The 16,925-nt window shown below is 39.1% G+C and overlaps 1 protein-coding gene across 1 annotated transcript in view; it reads right to left on the minus strand.

Annotated features, from left to right (window-relative positions):
• GHR (growth hormone receptor) overlaps positions 1 to 16,925 on the minus strand; it is a 356,653-nt gene that overhangs the window by 283,271 nt on the left and 56,457 nt on the right. The window contains exon 2 of the mRNA XM_043990446.1: positions 4,617 to 4,747. Within this exon, the coding sequence (XP_043846381.1) occupies positions 4,617 to 4,698 (82 nt within the window). The 5' untranslated portion in view covers positions 4,699 to 4,747. The remainder of the gene's footprint in view (positions 1 to 4,616; positions 4,748 to 16,925) is intronic.

Genomic DNA, 16,925 nt, shown 5'->3' on the forward strand with positions numbered 1-16,925 from the left:
TTCCTTTGGACCAGACAACTTGGCTTTATCAAGGACTGCAAGGCTCTCCCTTACCATCTCCTTACTTACCTTGGATATCAATACCTTGTTAATCATTTTTGTTCTGTCATTTTCAGAATAAATGACATTTTCTTTCCCAGAGAAAATAGAAATAAAATAATTCCTTGACTTAGCATTCAAGATCCTTCACAGAACAGTACCTTCTTACCTCTCTATTTCCTACCATGGTCCTACGCCAACCCCATATTCCAAACCTAGTGGTCTCTACTTCTTGCTCCTTGAACAAGTCACATATATTCCCTATGTGGTTTTGTTCATGACATTTCTCCATCTATCCATGCACCTATAATCAAATAATACCCTACTTCCTCCTTTATATTGATTTCTAACCCTTCCCTGAAGGAACAGTTCAAGGTCTGCTTTCATTAAAATTTCCCCAATTATCCCAGCTTATAGCAATGCTTTAACACTCCCTGTGTGTCCTGCTCATTTCCACCTGGCATATGCTATCTTGTGTTGTTATTTAGCTGTTGGCTATAGTGTCCTGTCTCTCCAGTTAGGGGTGTAAATTCAGGAAGGACAGGGAACCCACCTCACACTTCCTAACATCCTCAGTGTCTAGCACAGTGGCTTACAAATAACTCAATAAGTATTTATTGGTAAGAATCATATGACTTCATAATGTTACTTTGGATTCCCTAAGCATAGACCAATTAAGGATGGACAGGAAACCAAGGGTAAGAGTGTTAAGTGACAGGGTGAAATGAGTGTGGAATTAAACATTTGTTGTTGGGAATCAAAAAATGAGGTATTCAAGCTCAGAAAATCCAGAACAGAGTATATTTTCAATTCCTCATTAGATTACATTCATCCGGGGCAGCTAGGTGGCTCAGTGGATAGAGCAATGGCCGTGGATTCAGGAAGACCTGAATTCAAATCCAGCCTCAGACACTTGACACTTACTAGCTGTGTGATCCTGGGCAAGTCACTTAACCCCAATTGCCTCACCAAAAAAAAAAAAATCACATTCTTCCAACATGTAGTCCTTCAATAACCATTTACTAAATAAGATAATCAAACCATGTTCCACTACAACTTTAAGGACTTTACAATTTAAATCTTTTGCTTAATTCTCATTAAGTCCCAGGTACAAGTATCAGTGCTTCCTTTCAGAACTATTCCTGTGCACTCAGTTATTTCGTTGAGGATAGAATTATCGCCCCTCCCCCCCACTACCCCTAGGAATACCATGACATCATTTTCAGCAACCAAAATGAAATGTTTTCTCATGAGTTAGTAGTGGTTTCTCTTCAAGTAACATGTTTGTTTCATAAAAACAAACAAAAAATTTCATTTATCTTTTAATGCTTGAATTGTGTAGTGATTTAAAACACAAAGGGGTCCCTTCACAAGATCAGATGATCCTTAGTATGACAGGTTAAACGTTACAGAGGGCTTTTACTTCATATGGTTAGTTTTTTTTCTTTAGATCAATATCATATCTGCATTGGTGAGAAAATGCACCATGTTGTTTACAGGATTCAATGCTAACTTTTTTTATGGGAAGGGTTAGGAAAGAGAGGGAAATGCCTTATTTAAAACAAACAGACAAAAAAATCAACAGACCTCCCATGGAGACTTCTGTCACATTTGGAAGCCTATCTACCAAATAAATTGTTCTGGGAACCTTAGTGAATACCAGGTCAGGTCACAGATTAGAGGCAAGGTGAATGATGCCCTTCAAATAACTGACTGAGTTTTCCTTAGGCAATAGAGAATTCTGATTCATACTGATTTTTCATTTTTCATTCAAGGCTCTGGATAACGCTGCACCAAGCACATGTCAATAGTGGCTATCCCAGCTGTCACAAATGTAAATATGATCAGGTGCATTAAATTGCACAATCTGAGTTTGCCAAGAGATCTCAAGTTTCTAGGCCAAGGATACAAATACACTTTACACACTTTTGTGATACCAAAGGGGTACTAAAATGTACAGTATGGTAAAGCAGGGTAGGGCATTCAACTCTTCCAGTCACAACAAGGTCATAGTTGTTAGAAGAAAGAGATAATCACTGGTAGATGGTATAAATAGCTTCAGGTAGAATGTGGTGCCCTCCTGGGAGGAATAAAGGGAGGAGAAAACTATTCTCTACAGGTGGCATCAATATACACTACAGACTTTATTTTGAACCTATGTAATGTACCATATAGTAGAGTGAGGCACAGAGAGCTAGCTTTGGAGGGAAGATCTGCTTCAAGCCCTACCTCTGACATACTAGTTGTGTGAGCACAATCTCTCAGTGCCCCAGGCAATTGTTAATACTATGAGGTACAGAGCAGGTACTGATCTGAATTGGCAGGGGGAGTTCCCAAATAAGGAGTTTCCCAGATGATTAAGGAGCAGCTAGGTGGTGCAATGGATAGAGTATCAGGTCTGGAGACAGGAAGACTCACCTTCCTTAGTTTAAATCTGGCCTCAGACATCTACTAGTTTGTGACCCTAGACAAGTCACTTAACCCTGTTTGCCTCAGTTTCCTCATCTGTAAAATGAGCTAGAGAAGGAAATGGCAAACCACTCCAGTATCTTTGCCAAGAAAATCCCAAATGGGGTCATGAAGACTTGGATGTAATTGAAATGACTGAGCAACAAAAAGATTATTAAATCACAGGTCTCTTTTGCTCCCTACCCCCACCTCAAGGTACTTATTATGTAATAATATGATTACATTGCATTGTCTATATGTCATATTCCCTGACTAGTGTGGTAAAATATGAAAGTTTTTAACAGTCGGTTAGGATAACTGAAAGACGCCAGTTTTTCAAGGACCACCCTTTTGGGGAGGAGATGGACAGTCCGCCTGCTGCACATGTCAGACTGCCTGCCGGGTACAGTCCGCCTGCTGCGCATGTCAGACTGCCTGCCGGGCTTTTTGACTTCTGGGGTGGAGAGAAGGAGAGTAGCCTTTTTTGCCGGCTTGGCGGGACTCCTGGCGGCGCGGCACAGACGGTCTGAGTCACTCCAAAGGTGGCCTTTTTCGGTTTGGTGAGTTTTTATAAGGAATATAGACTAAGCCTAGATTTAAGACGATTTGTACTGTATTTCTATTTTCCTATCCTTCTAATCAACAACACCTTATATACAATAAAGGCTCTATCTAGAAAACCAGAAGCTTCTTCCATTTACTAGTCTGGGAGATAAATTAAGGGAAGGGTTAAGTAGGGGAGATTTATGATCTAATATCCAATTTTAAATCTCACACTAGTCTGTAAGCTCCAGGAGAATGGCGATAGTCTCTTTTTCTTGTTGGTCAGTCGTGTCCAACTCTTCATAGCTCCATTTTGGATTTTCTGGGCAAAGATACTGGAGTGGTTAGCTATTTCCTTCAAACTGAGGCCCAGAGAGATTAAGTTACTTTCCAAATATCACAAGGGTAGTGACAAAGGCAGGATTTGAACCCAGGTCTCCTGAAGTTCCTTTGTGCTCTGGATCTATAATCTTATGATATAAACTATATATGTGTGTGTTTCATCCATCGTCTGCACGCTTAAGTTACTTGCATACTAATCAGTGCTGCATTTGTTTGTGGATGTCTCAGTAATCCTACACCTCCATTCTTCATATGAGAGGAGCTATTCCATATTTTCTTTCCTACCTTTCACATGCCTATTTGACATGTTTGCACCATTCCTATCTTATTCTGGGTGAGCAGGTCACTGACTCACTGCCTTTTGCAACTATTGCTGCCATTCCCCATTTCCACCCATCTCTTCTCTGCAGGTAACCTGCAAGGTACCCACAGAGGTGAGTTCTGAACTCTTCAAGGCTAAACAAGAGAGGCGCTCTACTGGTCAGTTTTACCAAGGACTGCTAATGAATTAAAAGACATACCAAGCTTCCTTATTTTTTGAAAGAAGAATTTATGAAGATGAATAGCTATAATTTATGCATCTGGAGACGAAAATGAAAGAACATAGCCAGAAACCTGTGAGATTACAAACAAAACACCATCCAGAACAAATAACAATGAATAATGATTTCTGACAAAATAATTTTACAAAATGGCACAAAACCCAGAAAGGAGTTGAGACTATGAGCCTTCCTAGAATAGGAAGAGGAAGGAATGGATAAAAGAATTGGGTTTTATTGGCCCATAAAGAAGAGGGGTGAGGTTCAGGCCTGGGGTATGTGTGGGGGGTATGGGGAGGGGGTTAGGGTTGCATAGGGGGCTGCTGCAAATATAGGCAGGATTGCTGCATAAGTGACAGTGACCAGCTGTTCTCCCTTTCCACTGTGTCCAGGAAAAGACAGACTGGACTTAAATTAGCCAAAGAGGGATTCTGGTTAGAATTCACAGGCTTAAGAGGGTTGAGAGACACTAGGCCATATCACTAATGGAAACTGCAGAGTCTTTTTAAAGAAAAAGTGTGGGCTACAATCTCTCTGGGTGGTTTAAGTGTAATTTTACCCAAAGGCAGAAGAACATAAGGGATGAACTCTCAATGGAATCTACTTATTCCCAAAGGTGATAAGTATCTGGTGATCCATATGGTAAAATGCACTCTAAGAGGGAGAGAGAGTAAGAATAAGAAAAATAACCATTGACACACTGACCTTGGAAGCCTTGCCTTGTGATTTGGCACCACGGGAATTTGGCCAATAGTGCTTTCAGGAGGTTGTCTCCATCCTTGCCCATTAAGGTCCTCTTCCAGCTCCTGATTCTATGATTTCTTTTCTTGTTAATCCTAAGAATGAATTAGAAATGGAGAGAGCTGATTGGCAGACTTCTTCATGTTTCACATTTATAAACTGGCTTTCAATGGCGATAAGCAATGTAACCAAAGCGCATGTAAAAATAAAATCATTGAGAGCCAGAAGGAAGTCATCACCTTTAAAGTTCAAATCCAAAACTTTAAATGCCCATTCATTAACAAAAAAATTATTAAGCATAGGAAAATTTTGATTCACTTTTACATACAAACAAATACCATAAGGAAGTATTGCTGATGCAATAGCATTTTAATAAATGGATCCCTCTCAGTTGTGTAAATACCCCTTCCCCAATTACTTGAGTCTAGAGCACTGTCCCTGAAGTCAGGAGGACCTGAGTTCAAATGTCACCTCAAACACTTACTAGCTCTGACACTGGGCAAGTCACCTAACTCCAATTGCCTTAAAAACATCCAGGGTCATCTCTAGTTGTCCTGATGTATATCTTGCTCCTGGACCCACATGGCTCTGGAGGAGAGAGTGAGGTTGGTGACTTTGCACAGCCCTCCTTCACTTAAATCCAGTTTAGTACAAGTCATGACATCAGGGTGATGTCACGGTCCTCTTCAAGAACGGAGGCATTTACAATAGAGATTCATTCAGAAGCGGTATAGCTTCAACCATTTCTAGCTTTTTGGTAAGCAAAGAAGAGTATTATGGTGTCACTGAATTTTACTTTTATTTGTTGGAGGGGGGTTAACTGAATATGACTAACAATTATGTGATTAGGGGGCGGCTAGGTGGTGCAGTGGATAAAGCACCGGCCCTGGATTCAGGAGTACCTGAGTTCAAATCCAGCCTCAGACACTTGACACTTACTAGCTGTGTGACCCTGGGCAAGTCACTTAACCCCCATTGCCCCGCAAAAAAAAACAAACAAAACAAACAAAACAAACAATTATGTGATTCTAAGAAATGTTTTTTTTTTAAATCAGTCATAATATAACAGAACAAGTTAAGTGGGAAAACAAAAGGGTCAAAGATTCTGAAGGTAGGGCTTTATCCCTGTTCTGCCACTAACAAAATGTGCAGCCCTTTGGTAAGTCACTTTGCATATCTAGCTCCTTATATCCTCAGTGGCCATTCCATATACATGTAATGCACTCTATCCTTAATCTTGCCTGCCTCCTAGAATTCCTCTCAAACTTGAAGATGCAGCTCAGGCACTGTTTTCTGCCTGATCCTCTTTCCCAACTTTGTATTTAACTACTTTCCATGTATTTGTATTAATTCCATGTATATACTTGCTACACACACACACCACACCACACAACACACACCACCTGGAAACTAAGGCAGACAGATTAAGTGACTTGTACTGGTTCATATAGCTAGTAAACATGTGGGGACAGATTTGGATTCAAGTCTTCCTGACTTCAGGCCCAGAATTCTATCCACTGTACACCTAGATCCCTCTTGTTCTCTCCTGCTTCTATTGTTACTGTCTGATACTTTTAGCCGTTGCTGATCTATATCCCTTCTTGGGTTTTATTTCTGCCACTTTCTTCCTTCTATCTGTTCTCTTTTTATTTCTTGCTTAAGTCTCCTGTTGCTTTCACTCTGCTCCAGGGTAAAAATAGAAGTCTTTGTAAATATAGTTGCATAATAAGTTTTAGTTTGGGAAAGATCCTTAGAGGTCATGTCTAAGCTTCTCATTTTACAGATGGGGAAACTAAGGCTCATCAACAAATAGTCATTGATCAAACATCAATTAAATTGTAGAAATAGATATAAATTTGTCTCTTCTGACATCAAGTCCAGTGTCCTTTACATTATTCCATATCAAAGGCAAATTTAAACACTTTTTCTTTTGGCAGATAAACCAAACATTATAGCATCCTAGGTTCAATTCTTGGGTTATTGTGTCCTATCACAATGTCTTCTTGTGCTGACTCTCAAGTATTATTTCTTTGACACCGGAAAGAAGTACTTTTTTTTTTTTTTTGCTTTACACCTAAATTTGTTACCATTTCAGAAGTTTGAGGATGCTAGAGAAATCTTCAGATAACCTCGATTTTATTGTAATAAACACATATATGTAATATATAAACAAATGCATAGTCTTTGAATTACTAATACTAACTGTATGAATGACAGATACATACAGTCAATTTCCATGTTTCCCATTCTGGGTCTCTGAGTCTCTTCCCCATTATCTACTTGTAGTTTTCACTGTGTTCTTGTCCTTCTCTTGGCCCCTTATTGGGCATATTTCCTTCTTTTATATCTCTACACTCCCGTTGGCAATCTCATTCACATCCATGTGTTCAACTATTATAACTATGTAGATGATTCCTGAATCTCCAGCCCCAACCTTTCTTCTGAGCTCCGGACTTACCTCTTCAAATGACTACAGCATATCTGCCCCAACAACTCCTCAAACTCAAAAAGTTCCAAGTCAAGATTAACATCTTGATCTAAAAACTTTGACTTCACTATCACCATCAATGGCACAATTATTCCCTAATTTTTGAAAGTCTTTGACTTTTCCCTTTCTTTCACATAACAGAGGCAATAGGTAGCCAATGCTAAGTCAACAACCATTTGTTAAGTGCTTGCTATGTGTTAGGTACTGCACTAGGCATTGAGAATACAAATAAAGGTTTAAAAAGAAGTCTCTGCTCTCAAGGAACTCACAATCTAATTCAAGAGACAACATGTAACTGTACAAACTATGTACAGATATATACTGACAAAATTGGAAATAATCTCAGAGAGAAGGCCCCAGGCTTAAGAGGGGGTCAGGAAAGGCTTCTATAGAAGGTAAGATTTTAGACTATGGGCCACCACCAAGCATGACTTTTTTACCCAAGTAAACTTTTTTACCCAAGTAAACTTTTGTAATATGACCATGTTTGCAAACTAAGGAAGATAAAATGAAGATAACACACTCAATCTAATCTGTTACCAAAGGTATAGTGGAAAATTTAGTGGATGTAAAGTTAGGAAGCATCTTGGTTCTTCTATTAATTAGCTATCTACTTAATTTCTTTGGGTTTCAATTTTCTCATTTGTAAAATCACAAGGCAGGATAAAGCTAACGTCCCTTTAGCTTTAAGGTTATTATAATGCAGATTGACAATTAATCTGAAAGTTATAGTTTTAGAGATCTGCCTGGGAATATAAGAGGTTAAATGGCAGGGTCACCCAGACAAGACGTATCAGAGAAAATACTAGATTCCAGACCTGTCCCTACCTTGAAGCCTGTTCTTTAGCCACTGTGTCAAAGCTGCTCTTTGCACTAGAAGGAGTTTCCTGTAGCATTAAAATTATAGAATCAGACCAAGAAAAAGAAGAAATAAAATTTTCAGGAGTCTTAAAAAAGTAGAAAAATAGATAATAGAATCAGAAAGTAAAATTGAATAGCCTGGTTTTGGTTTCAACAACCGTAATCTTGTAAATCTTGTGACATCTTTTTCAATGAAAGACATATGAACTGTATGCATACATATGTAGGTATAATATCTATACACATGTATATATATGCACACTATGTACACATATACATATATACATACACACGCACTGCTTAAGTAGTTTTATGAAGGCATTATCTATGTCCCAGTGCAATGTATGGGAGTCAGTGTCTTGGCTTCAAATCTCAAACTTTCCACCTACTTTCTATAGGACCTCTGGACAGCTCATTTAACTTCCTGGGCCTCACTTTCCTCATCTGTAAAAAAGGGCTGTTGAACTAGATGGGTTTTAAGTTCTAAATCAGGGGCAGCTAGGTGGCGCAGTGGATAGAGCACCGGTCCTGGATTCAGGAGGACCTGAGTTCAAATCCGGCCTCAGACACTTAACAATTACTAGCTGTGTGACCCTAGGCAAGTCACTTAACCCCAACTGCCTCACCAAAAAATAAAATAAATAAAAAATAAATAAATAAAGTTCTAAATCTATTAATCAATCAAATAACCAATCATTATATTTCTTAAGCACTCACTGTGCCAAGCACTGTGGTAGACACTAGGGATACAAGACAAAAATCAAGAAGACCTTGCCCTTAGGGGTGCTTACATTTCATTTGAGGGAAAAATAAATCTAAGAAAAATATACAAAATGTTATACAAATAGAATATAGGTTAAATTTTGAAGAGGTAGAAGGCACCAGTCACTGGGAGGATATGGAAAAGCTTCATGGAGAAGATGTCACTTGGACAGAGCTTTGAAGGAAACAGGTGAATCTAAAGGTGAAGATGAGGTGGGAACGCATTCTAGGCATGGAGGATGGCAAGTGCAAAGGAGACAAGAGATGGAGAGTAGAACATAAGGAACAGCAGGGAGGCCCACTAGGCAGAACAGAGTGTTGGAAGGGGGATTGATGGATTATAAATTTGGAAGGGTAGGTTGGAGCAACTTTGTGAAAGGTTTCAAAAACTAACCAGAGGAACTTCAATTTGATCCTAGAGGCAATGTGAGAAGACTTCGGTGTGTGAAATGGTCAGAACCCCACTCTAGGAAAACCACTTTGGCAGCTGTGTGAAAGAATCCTATGGCTCTATGATTCTATGACTCTATATAGGTTAGGTAGGGGAAGACCTACTCTGAGGAATTCTGCTTCGAGACCCAGAATTGAAGCAAATACCAAGGTGGAAAAACGAATAGTACATACTACAGTGAACCTTTGACTAATCTTTTGAAATTAAGCCAGTTTTCATTACTGAACTGAAATTCACTGGCAAAGGACCCAGGCCACCTTTTCTTGCCTTGGCTATGCCTCAGAGGGACTGAACTGAAAGCAGATGTCCTTGAGTTGAAACTGAGTTAAAGAAAGCTCAGTGTTCTCATCAGGGCCGTGAGCCTGACCATGAGACAAGTAGTATGCCCCATATTCCTGAGGATGAGGCAAAGACAACATGTTTTTCTTTTCATTTGGATTCCCCATTTTTCAGCCTTCAAAATCTGGCTGACCCCTGGAAGCACCTACCTTACTCCTCTGGAAAACCTTTTTTTTAAAATTTCTCTGAAAAATCATATTTACAACTTCTGAAAAACTGCTGCCCCAGCCCCAACCAGACCTAAAAGGCCAACCTACTGATTAACTGCCTGATGTGTGTCTGAAGTCTAATTTAAGCTGAAGTATGAATCATATTTTTAGTTAATGAATCGTGCCCTGTTCACATGAGGCTTACAAAGTTGGTCCAAAGAGCAGCATTTACCGGAGTCCTAAGTTCAGCCTTAAGTGAGTCATATACTTGTCTGGCAAAAATCTCTTTTCCTAGGATTCCTAAGTCTGTTAGCAATATACAAGCAAGAGCTAGAGATGAAATCGTCATAGTTAAGCATTTAAAGGTAAAGGAAGTGCACTTGGCAGAGAGGGGACTGTTTCTAAATTAATCAGTCCCATCAATCAGCCTCAAGGGTTTATTAAGTGTCTCCTCTGTGCACAGAGCTGGCAGAGAAAACCTTGGACTGAGATCTGAAGCACAAGATAAAAATAAGGGCCAGTCCTTGGAATGTAGGCCAGAGCATTACAATCACCAGGTCTGGACTTTGGGAAGTGGCCCATTGTCTTCCAGCACTACTACATGGATTGTAGGGTCTATGGACCCAGTGAGTTTAGGCCTAGGGAAAAGAAACATTGGAGAGACTCTTTTCTAACCTGGTCATTGTTCCTTAAGTTTGATGATTAACCCCTAGGCAAAAAGGAGTTTTTCTTTGGTGTCTTCTATATACTATGTGGCCCATACTAACATAAACAAAATTCTTAGGTTTGACACCCCCCCCCCCCACACACACACAAATAGTTTCATATTGGACACGGGAAACACACTGAAGTACAACTGGGTATGTTCGAGTGGAAAGTTCTAAAGTTAACAAATAATCCCTGAATGCTCAATACAATGGCCCTATCATACCTACTGTTCATCCCCTACTGCCTCCATAGACAAGGACATTGTTCATTAGTTTTGCTTTAATAGAATGCAGGAGGCTCTAAAAAGGATTACATGGGGGCAGCTAGGTGTGGCATGGTGGATAAAGCACCTGCCCTGTATTCAGGAGGACCTGAGTTGAAATTTGGCCCTCAGACACTTGACACTTACTAGCTGTGTGACCCTGGGCAAGTCACTTAACCCTCATTGCCCGCCGCCCGCCCCCCCCCCCCCCCCCCCCCCCCCCCCCCCCCCCCCCCCCCCCCCCCCCCCCCCCCCCCCCCCCCCCCCCCCCGCCAAAAAGAAAAGATTACATGGCCCTTATGATAACAGGAATAGCATGACAATAATCATTTATTGTGAATTCTTGCTTTTTCATCACCAAGTCTCACTAGGGAAATTTTCCCCTCCCCCATCCCAAAAGCTAATTTAAAGAAAATAAAGAAGGGGCATACTCATCTCTGATTTCTCCCTCTCTCCAGAATTGCTGCCCACTCTGACCATTCAAACAATTGTCAAATCTTATTGTTTCTACCTCTGTAATTCCATATCCTGTCTCTGCCTCCACTGTTAATCATCTAGTCCAGACCCCTACTCATTGTTGCCTAAATGATTACAATGGGGCAGACGGGTGGCAGCACTGGGTAAAGTGCACCCTGGAGTCAGGAAAGATTCATCTTCCCAAGTTCAAATCTGGCCTCAGACACTTAGTAGTTGTGAAACCTTGGACAAATCACTTAACCCTGTTTGCCTCAGTTTCCTCATCTGTAAAATGAGCTGTAGAAGGAAATGCCAAACCTCTCCAAGAAAACTCCAAATGGGGTCCTGATGAGTGGGACATGACTTTAATGACTTAACAACAAAAACAACAATTTATGATTAAAACAGTATCTTAATTTGTACCTGTTCCCCATTCAGTGCCCTATAATTCACCCTATATATCATGGGCAGATTCATCTTAAAGTAAGATACTGTCCCTTTTAGGCACTGTCCCTTTCACACTAAAGCAGTTTGGAGTCAAAAGGGATGGAAAAAGTAATAACTAATTCAACAGGTAAAGGATGTGAGGTCTTACCTCTTCCACAAATGAACAATTTGGTGGCCCAAAAGTAATAGAAAAATCAACTTTAGTTTAATTTTAAAAAACCCTGCTAAATCTGAATATAACGAAATAGTGTTAGATAGGTGGTGAGCAAATTGGTTGCAAAAAAGTACAGCAAGTAAATTGTTGAATAAATGTAAAGGCTGAATCACCTAGTAAAGGATTTAGGGGAATGCTTCTTTTGTATGAGAACAGTTTAGAGAGGGCAGGAAAAGAACTTTTATTTATTAAAAACTGCAAAAATTCAAGTATAAAGTAATAGTTGTCAGAGAAAGACTCTTTTAAAGTGGACCTCTTTGAAAACTGCAAAAAGAGTAGAGCTGCAGGGCATTGTATGCCCTCCACTTGTTTGCATGTAACAATTGTAAGGCTTAAGAAAGTAAAACTCAAAAATGAAAAATCAAATAATTTTTGGACACTTCCACATACTAAGTGCCTTTCACAAACTAAGTGCTTCATAAATTATGCTTTAAGGGTTTGTGGATGCATGCACCTGTTTGATTTTTTTAAAATAGTCAATTCCTTCTTCACTGCCCTATGAAGTAAAACTTAGAGATCAGAGGAGTTGGAAGGGACTTTAGAGATTGTCTAATACAATGTTTTCATTTTACAGATGAAGAAATTGAGGAATGAAGAGGTTAGGCAACCTGCCCTGAGTCACCAGCATCTGTATGGTAGGCCTTTGCTTTATTAATCTAATTTATATAGACTACTGTGATACCCCTAACTGAAAATCACCTCTCTCTCTTCTTAACTCCATGGAGAGTACTTTGTACCTGTTACTGGGACTTTATATTCTCTTTGAATTATAATTACTTACATAAATGTCCTATGTTCTCTACCACATTCATTGATCAGCATGTTTTGAACCCCAAACACATTATGGTATATCTAAGAAATATTTTTTCCTATTTTTTTCCTTCAGAGGTCTGCTTTTTGTAAACAGTAGACAATTAGTCCTAATTTAACAAATCTCATTTTTTGAATCATTAAATGAGCTAATTACATAAGTACATGTATATGATATTTGTGTGCTGCATTTGAAGGATTTATGGATACATGCATTTATTGTTTATTTTTTTAAAATCGCCAATTCGATCTTCACTGCCCTATGAAGTAAAATTCATAGATCAGATGAGTTGAAAGGGATTTTAGGGATCATCTAATCCAATGTCCTCATTTTATGGATGAAGAAACTGAAGCCTGAAGAGGTTAGATGAACTGTCTAGAGTCACACAGCATCTGGATGGTAGAACTTTGAGTTCAGGTTCTCTGACTTTAGCTGCAATGGCTCTGTCCATTATGCTTCATTGTCTTTGTGTGTGGGTTTTTTGGTGTTTGTTTTTTTTTTTTTTTCAGGGCAATGAGGGTTAAGTGACTTGCCCAGAGTCACATAGCTAATAAGTGTCAAGTGTCTGAGGCTGGATTTGAACTCAGGTCCTCCTGAATCCAGGGCTGGTGCTGCCTTTGTGTTTCTAAAAGTTCAACGTGTTAGTGATTAAAATTGAAAGTGAGTCTAAAAGGGAGCTAAGAGTCTGTGCATGCTTGTGGGCATGTGTGTACATGTGTAGACAATCATAGCATTCTATTGATAGCATTTGGGAAATAACTCTTGGAGAGGGACTATGGTACAATGGAAAGAACACTAGGCTTGGGGGCTTGGATTTGAGGGATTTGTGATCCATATAACCATGGTAAAGTTACTCAACCTCTCTGATACTCAGGTGTTTTACCCATAAAATGGAAATCATATTTTTATTGTTTACGATGCAGGACTGTTATCTGGAATAATGGGATAAATGTATAACATGTAATATGGGATAATGTGTAATACAATATATGATGGGACAATGTATCTATGTGCTGTAGTAATATTAAATTTTAGAGAGTATTTCAATTTTTGTTTTTTTATATGTTTCATGTGCTAACAACTGGACAATAATTATAAAATCTCTAAAAGATTCTGAATTTCCTTAGACATGTTTTTGAGAACTCTTCTTGTTTGATTTGATTATTGGCAAAGCTATTTAAAGTTGCGTTAAGCTCAATTTTAGCAGACATTGAACTGTCACATGAGGGGAGACATGCATGAAGTTCAGGTACTGCACTGCCTTGGGAAAGACCGAGAGAACAGCTATTGGCAAGAGTCAAGATTGGATTTTCTTGGTTTAATTTTCCCCCACATGGCACTGGGTAGCCAGGCTATGCCATCTCATTTGAACACCTGACTTCAATTCTTTCTCCTATATGCCTGATGTCATGGACATCTCAATCCTATGCATCTCATTAAGCCTGACTCAATTATTTCTCTGTTCTTTTATAGTAACTCCCATAATTATCTCAGGTGTCATGATAAATACAGTGTTGGATTTGGCCTTGACATCTGCTACTAATTATATTAGATCATTTAATTTCTCATAATGGCATGAGGATAATTAGGCAGATGATGCAAAAAGTGATGAAATGAAGATTTAAAAAAAAATCTTTTCTTAATTAATATCACAATTGTCTTCCCAATTTATTTCCCACAGGGGGGAATGTAGCAATATTAAGTTTTAGAGAATGTTTCAATTTTTGTTTTTATTATATGTTTCATGCATAACAACTGGACAATAATTGTAAAATTTCTAAAAGATTCTGAATTTTCTTAGACATGTTTTTGCCAACTCTCATTGTTTGATTTGATTATTGGCAAAGCTATTTAAAGTTGTGTTAAGTTCAATTTTGGAGGAAACTTTCCCAGTTGATTACCAGTACCTGAAACACCTGAGGAACTTTAAAATCACACCCAAAACTCTACAGCTGAGACTTGTTAGTTGATCTTTAGCATCCACACCTGAAAGACTTCCTTTCCACAACTACACCCAGAGGACATCCCAAGAATCATATGAGAAAAGACTTCCAAAGATTTAAATGGACATTTTCCTGTTTTCCTTTTCTCCATTGTATACACTGTTTATAATGTCCACTTACTGAAGTGGAGCACCCCCTTTAGTTTTTCTCTGTTGGTAAAGTCCTCATGCTAAAAGGGGAGTGCCTCCTTTAGCCTTTATTAATACATCTCTCAATTTCTTTTCTCTTTTTTCATTCCCTTTACTTTGTTAGTCATAAGTATCAAATGTTATTGCTTTATTAAGGTAACAATTGTTTCTTAATGAAGCACAGGGGGGAATGTGATAAAATAATGGGATTTGGCAGATGCCCAGGGGCCCCTCCTGAAGATTGATTTAGAATTGTTTGAATTGGGTGAGACTGAGAAACTGACTGAGTACCTACTTAAGAATGATTAAATTGAGACCATGCCTGGCTGACCCTGATTGTGGTGTTGTTCTCAGAGGCTGTGTAGTACTGTGTACTACAGCAAGAAACAACTGTCAACCAATCAGCTTGAAAGAACTCCCTTATTGGGGAAGGAGACAGGAAGTAAGAAGGTGGGGCTCACTGGCTAAATCAGCCTCTTTTTGTCTGGAACTGGCTTGGTAGCAGGAGACAGAAAACAGGAGGGCCCCCCTTTCCATCCAGGACTTTGGTGTGGTGAGGGACTTCACATGGACTGCTAGGAAAAGCAAGGGTTTCTCTCTGGCTATATCAACTCTCTCTTCGCTAACTTCTAATACATTTTAATAAATCCTTAAAAGCCTAAACTATTGCTGAATTTATCATTGATTTTAGCCAGCTTCCCCCCCAGAATGGGGGAGGGGGCAGGTTAGGACCCACATTAGATTTTAAACATCACAGTGCCCTCCCTAGGTCTGTTTCCTCATCTATACTTGTGGGGCTTACTTCACAGGGTTGTTATGTCATATAAAATAATGTATTAAAAGTGCTTTGTAAGGGGCAGCTAGGTGGCACAGTGGAAAAAGCACCGGCCCTGGATTCAGGAGTACCTGAGTTCAAATCCGGCCTCAGACACTTGACATTTGCAGTGGGTAGAAGGCTAGCCTTGAAGACAGGAAAATCTAGATTCTGTCCTGTCACTTTGAATTTATACTAGTTGCATGACCTCAGGCAAATCACTTAACCTTTCTGTGCCCCCAGGAGATTCTTGGAGAATATAAATTGCTGGGAAGTTGCAGATTGCATTGGAGGAAGGAATTTCCACAATGGGAATTCCCCCTAAACCTATGAAATTACAGATCAGAACTCTACTCCCTCAAAAAAAAAATTCTGAAGTACTTTTTTAAAATAAATAACTTAATCTGATTTACCTCCCTCCTGGGATATTACAGCTCTGCATACCTCAAAAGGTTTTTCTGATAAAAATTGGGCCTGCAGAGATGAGTTCTTGCTCTGCCTGGGCTGATAAGAAAGTTTCCAAACCAATGGGGTACCTGTACATACTGATTCAATCACTCTTGCCCCAGTGTCACCAGTCTAGCTTCTGAAATGGCTATAGTATACACAAAAGGAATGATATATGACAGAAGGAGACTTGGAGAAACAGTGGGGGAATATGAATACTTTAGAAAAATGGACAGATTTCAATGATCATTTTGCTTCATGTCCATATTTTCTGACTTCAAAATGGCCTTTTGGAGTTTGTTTATCCCATGGAACAACTGAATCGAAGGAAGATGCTTTGGTTAAACACCTACTATGTATCCTGTAATATTTTAAATGAGTACAGTCAGAAAAAAATTATCTTTGATAATTCCATACCTTTTACATCTAGATACTACAATAGTACTCTTTGATTCAACTGGTAAAGAAGGAAAACACCTGTGATTAATTGTCATGCAGCATTTTCTCCTTTTGTGTAGGACTAAAATTGAAGAATAATTAAATGGACCAAACTGCATCAATTGAAGCCTATCTATCTAGATCTAGATCTGCCTATCTAGATAGATCTAGATATATCTAGATCTAGATCTAGACACATATATGTAGTGTGTATGAATCCTAAAGCAAAGAAAGTAGAGATAGGCTGAAAATAAACCTTCCAAAATAAAATGATGATAAAATTTTTGCATCATTTGAATGCTTGGTCATTCTAGTGTTAGGGTTCTTTTGTAAAAAAATCATTGGTGTTGGGGGGAGCTAGATGGCTCAGTGGTAAAGGGCTGATGGGCCCTGGATTCAGGAGGATCTGAGTTCAAATCCAGCCTCAGACACTTGACATTTACTAGCTGTGTGACCCTGAGCAAGTCACTTAACCCTCATTGCCCTGCAAAACAA

Source organism: Dromiciops gliroides, chromosome 1, assembly GCF_019393635.1.
Source record: "Dromiciops gliroides isolate mDroGli1 chromosome 1, mDroGli1.pri, whole genome shotgun sequence".
In the NCBI taxonomy this organism is placed as follows: Eukaryota; Metazoa; Chordata; class Mammalia; order Microbiotheria; family Microbiotheriidae; genus Dromiciops; species Dromiciops gliroides.